The sequence below is a fragment of the Argentina silus genome, assembly GCF_951799395.1.
Source record: "Argentina silus genome assembly, chromosome: 1".
NCBI lineage: Eukaryota > Metazoa > Chordata > Actinopteri > Argentiniformes > Argentinidae > Argentina > Argentina silus.
The window spans coordinates 13,170,929-13,176,221 of NC_139655.1; the positions used below are offsets into that span (position 1 = coordinate 13,170,929).

Here is a 5,293-nt window from a genome sequence, read left to right on the forward strand (position 1 = left end):
GTTTAACAGGAAAACATTGACTGATTTATGGAATTGCTATGTGATATGTATAGCCATCCCCAACAGTTGTTGTCATGCCAAGCAGTGCAGAAAGTGATTCTAGCCTGAGTCTCACATTTACCATTTGGGATAGGAGAGTCCATATTAGATGGAAAATGTGAGCCAATATAAGCATGGAAATTATGCAATTCCTTCTCATTATAGTAACAGGTTGATGTGATGAAATCATCACCTTCATTTATTCCACTGAAGTTCAGTAAGGTGGTTTTAGGTAAAAACCCACCCCTCCCCAACCTGGCCATACTAATCTCAACTGTATAGATGTAGTCTCTTGCTTTTTTGTTTGTGACAATTAAATTCCCCTCCTTTCACCTTCCCTCCCACAGACAATTTCAGGTACACATTACTCTACCGGATGTGTGACTTCAGACATCAATCAGCTTCTACAAAAACATGTCTAAAGGTGATTATCGCTGTGGCTAGGAAGACGGGAAGGAAGACGTCAGCAGCTGTCTCTGTGTGGTGAGGCCTTTTCTGGTGCTTAGTAACACGTTTTTTTACTATGCTCTGCAGCCTTCAAAGTGTTGCACGATACTTTACATGGTCCGATGCATTCAAATGTGGAACTATTTCTATAAACAAATTAGTGTTTCACATTCTAACACAGATGTGTTGAAACTTCCTTTACAAGGGGAAGATGGTGCTTGTACAGACGGACATGCATGAATAAACATTATATATGGTAAAGTACGTGTGAAAAGCCCCCAAAATGACATGTCTTAGGTAAATATTCCAGTGACATAAGAGTTATATGAATAGAAGTTGTGTGGATCACATACAGTATATGGTATACAGTATATATATATTTATATACACTCACCAAACACTTTATTAGGAACACTAAACTGGGTAGGGCCTCCCGTTGCTCTCAAAACAGCCTCAATTCATTGATTCCATTGATTCCACAAGATGTTGTAAACATTCCTTTGAGATGAGTGTGCATTCAGTTTGGTGTAAGGCTACACAGGAAGTTGTGTTGGTGGGTGTTTTTTTTCTTCTAAGGTTTCATATGTGAGCACATTTTTAGCACAGAAAGCAAAACAGACATTTAATCTGTCGTTAAAGATGAATATGTTGTCTCTTCTACTCATCTTTTGGCTTGGTGCCAACACAGGTAATAAATGTTGTTTATTTGTTGTATACATGTTGATGTTTTGGAATGGTTTTGGAATGTATTACTTTACTGATATGGGGCTTAGAAGCACTGTATCCTTTTTATGTCTTTATTATTATTAATTGAGTAGGCTACAGTTTACATACTGTAGCATTAGGATACAGTAGGTGTTGTTGTGTACAAACATTTTCATACTTATGGTCTGATGAGAAATAAACTTGAAAAATATTTTTTTGCAATGTCCTGTAATAATCCTCAGTTATATAGACATTTTACATTTACATTTGAGTCATTTAGCACATTTATTTACATTTACATTTGAATCACTTATTCAGAGCAACTTACAATAAGCACATCCGTCTAAAGTAAGTGAATCAACTACACATCACATTTACTTATTATTTTTTGTATGTAAAAGTTCAGGTGCCGAACAGAAATGGTCAAAGATGCATCTGTGACATAAAATAACTATGTATAATATAACACATACAGTATATCAATTTATTACTGAGTGATTCTAAGTTGCATAAGACTAAAATGAACCTGTTACCCACTTTGTAGGAGTCCTGTCAGAACCCTCTCCTGTGGTCCAGTACAGCCTGAAGGGAACCTCCATCTGTCTGAATGTAAAAGAACCTACTGCGCCACTCACTGGAGTTAAATGGAGTGTCCATACGGATTTTATAGTGGTTGATGATAAAGTCTCTCCCAATTACAAGGAAAAGGTAGATTATATCCATATGAACCACTCTCTGTGCATTAAGAATCTGGTAGATACAGACAGTGGGACTTACACTGTAATTGCAAACAAAGACATTTGGAAAGTGTCAACTACTTCATACAGACTAACAGTACAGGGTGAGTTTTGTACTTTTTTATCAGTTCTGAAAAATCTGATGCACGTTTCTGCTATGTATGAAAGAACCAATTGACCAGTCAAGCATGTACAATAACATTTCTCTTTTAAAACTCCATTCGTTCCTATAGAGGCTCTTCCCAGACCAGTCATGAAGACGTCATTTTTCCACTATAACTCAAGTGTGGGACTCTGTATCATCACAGTGAACTGTTCAGTCCAAGATGACTGGACGTTCTCTTCCTGTGTCGGGGGTCAGTGTACACTGATAGAGCAGTCACTGTCACTCAATGGGATCAACATCACCATCTCCAATGACAATGGAACCATCCGATGTACAGGCAGCAATCATGTCAGCACACAGACCTCTCTACCCTATGAGGATAAATGTAAGCTAAATCATACTGCTTCCTGCTGGCAATTTTAGATTAGATTAGATTAGATTCAACTTTATTGTCATTGTGCAGAGTACAAGTACAGGGACAACGAAATGCAGTTAGCGTCTAACCAGAAGTGCAAAATAGCAGAAAGTGCAATGAACAGTATCTACAGGTAGTGCAATATATGAGCAGTAAGTAGTGCAGTATAAGTAGTGCAGTATAATTTACTACTTTATATGCCTTGATTTATCCCAAACAAGCTCCTTGTTTACAGTTTCAAAGGGTAATAAAGCTGTTCTGTAAATACACCTACCATAAATTTGGTGTAACGTTTTATAATGAAATTGTCATTACCGTATTTAGAATACTTCTCCTGTAGATATTAGAGGGATTTTACCCATTAATAACTACGATTGTCCTGGGATCAGTGCCTACAATACTACCTATACACTACACCATTTTCCATGGGGAAGGTGTTGTTCCTGTCTCTGTGGGCAGACTCTGTATCTGTGACTTCTCAGGTGTTGGCGAAAAGGACAGCGAGGCCTCAGCCCCATCGATGAACATCATCGTTGTTCCTCTTGGGTGTGTAGGTCTTGTGCTGTTCGTACTTGTTTGTGTCATCATATGTCACAAAAAACAACAAATCCATGCAATGGATGATCCACCACAGGTACGGTACATTCTGCATAACTCACTCAGCTATGAATATACAGTAATCAAAAGATGGGTTGTTGGTGCAATTTCTCATTCAAGCTCCACGGTCTCTGCAGGTTGACACTGTTTACAGTGATGTGCAGCGAAAAGCAGCAGCAGCACTGAACCACAGCATGGGCACAGTGAACACTTCACCAGGAGATCCAGTCTACAGCACTGTGAACCAACCACTACCAGTAGCAGCAGCCGCAGCAACAGCAGCAGAGTGCTACCCAGTGGACAGAGTGAGTGGTTTATCAGAGAAAGGGGCAGCTCCACAACGCCCCCCACAGGTCGACACTGTCTACTGCACTGTACAGTTACCACTGCATCACCCAGAGGAAAATGTCGACACTTCACCAGAGGAGAGGGCGGAAGCACAGTCACAGTGTCTGCCTCAGATAGATTCAGTCTACAGCAATTTGCAGAAACCAGCAGTAGCAGAGCGCCACCCTGTGAACAAAGACATTAACATTTCACCAGAGTAGACAAGGGAAGCACAGTGCACTGTTGAGGCTGTGGGTTGATCCTCTGTGATGTGTATGCAGTACCAGAAGAAGCAGTGGAGCGCCACCCAGTGGACAAAGATTCAGATTCAAGACCCTGGTGCTCGCCTACCGGGCAGCAAAGGGAACAGCCCCTCCTTACTTGCAAGCAATGGTCAGCCCCCAAACCCCTGCCCGATCACTGCGCTCTTCCACCTCGGCTGGCCGCCTGGCACCGCCACCTCTACGTGGATGCAGCAGTCGCGCTATTCGGTCACGGCTTTTCACTGTCCTGGTGCCCCGCTGGTGGAACGAGCTTCCCACTGCTGTCAGGACTGCAGAGTCACTACCTATTTTCTGCCGTAGACTGACCCATCTCTTCAGGCTACATATTGACTGTCCCTCCTAAAGACCTCTTCATCCCCACTACTCCACTGTACAGTTTCTCTACTGTAAATAAAAAAAATAAAAAAACATTAAAAAAATAATGATTCCTTCTTCTAGCATTGTGACTGCCAATAGACCCTGGTCCTAGCATAGATTTGTTTTTCTTATGATGACTGATGTCTAGATGATTCACTTACTTAGACAAATGTACTTGTTGTAAGTCGCTTTGGATAAAGGCTTCTGCTAAATGTCTGAAATGTAAATGTAAATGTACAATGGGAGAGCTTCGAGAGGACAGAGGGTGGAAGAACAGGGCACTATACTGCATCCCAATACCCCACCCTTTTCCTGCACTTGTTCACTTCAACGCATGGATTAAAAGCACAGGAGTAGCAGTACCACACTACCAAGGGTAGAATCCTAACTTGAGATCTGTGTGAGCACAGTAAATTGAATCATCACGTGCATTTGCCATTGACATCAATTCAAGATTTACACAAATGTCGGAGTTACACGTGCGGGATCTCGAGTTAGGATTCCACCCAGTGGTTAAAGGAGACGATAATCAGACACTGTTTTACTGCACATCCAGGGAAACTGTCTGTTGGCCCTCCTCTGTCTGAGATGTTAGATATATGTGTAATTTCTTCCGCAGCAACACAATAATTTTCAGGTTTGCAATGAGACAAAATAAAGAGATCTGAAGGTCTTCTGAAGGTCAATGGAATTTGATCTTGGAGGCCACAGGTCCTTGTCCCCCTACTCCCTTTCCCTAGCACCTGGTGTTGTTTTTTCTCTGCGTTGTGTTTTGAGTTGATAGGTTGCTACTGCTATTGGCCAAAGGTGAGGGGCACATAGAATACTTGGAGATACTTGGACAATTCTAACAGAGGCCCACTGACAACTGTGTCTGTTCACTCTCCTCTGACTGAGGCCTACTGACATTCATGTGATTGAGCCTGACACACTGAGTCAGGTTGTAAGGAACAAATGACATAGGAAAAGAGGTTACGGAAACAGACTATAATTACTGTTTATATGTTTAAGGAATCATTTGATTGTGTAAAATTACTCTGTATTGTACAAATCATATTGTTTATTCATTTGAAAGCAAGGTATTAAAAGCCATGCAGATGATCTCCAGAAATGTTTCAACCCCTCTTTCACCCTTCATTTAATTCCAACCATATCTGATGAGAGGTGTTTTACAAAAACTGTTTATTGTACTGTGTTTATTATTTACTGTGTCCTCGGGTGTGTTGCCATTGACCACGACCATTGATCTGACAGGAGAGAGAATGGTCAGCCCTCAAAC

General features: G+C 41.1%; 1 protein-coding gene across 1 annotated transcript; it reads left to right on the top strand.

Annotated features, from left to right (window-relative positions):
* Window positions 1–1,080: 1,080 nt before the first annotated feature.
* Window positions 1,081–4,043, top strand: LOC310814884 (uncharacterized protein). Its single transcript, XM_083684435.1, has 5 exons — window positions 1,081–1,174; window positions 1,736–2,032; window positions 2,162–2,419; window positions 2,932–3,083; window positions 3,184–4,043. Exons 1-5 carry the CDS (start codon window positions 1,126–1,128, stop codon window positions 3,592–3,594), a joined length of 1,167 nt encoding a protein of 388 aa, XP_083540561.1. The 5' UTR covers window positions 1,081–1,125; the 3' UTR covers window positions 3,595–4,043.
* The last annotated feature ends 1,250 nt before the right edge of the window (window positions 4,044–5,293 follow it).

Coding starts and splice junctions, on each gene's coding strand:
- LOC310814884 (XM_083684435.1), top strand. CDS start 1,126: ATGAATATGTTGTCTCTTCTACTCATCTTTTGGCTTGGTGCCAACACA. Junction 1,175..1,735: donor TTGGCTTGGTGCCAACACAG/GTAATAAATGTT, acceptor CCCACTTTGTAG/GAGTCCTGTCAGAACCCTCT. Junction 3,084..3,183: donor CAATGGATGATCCACCACAG/GTACGGTACATT, acceptor CGGTCTCTGCAG/GTTGACACTGTTTACAGTGA.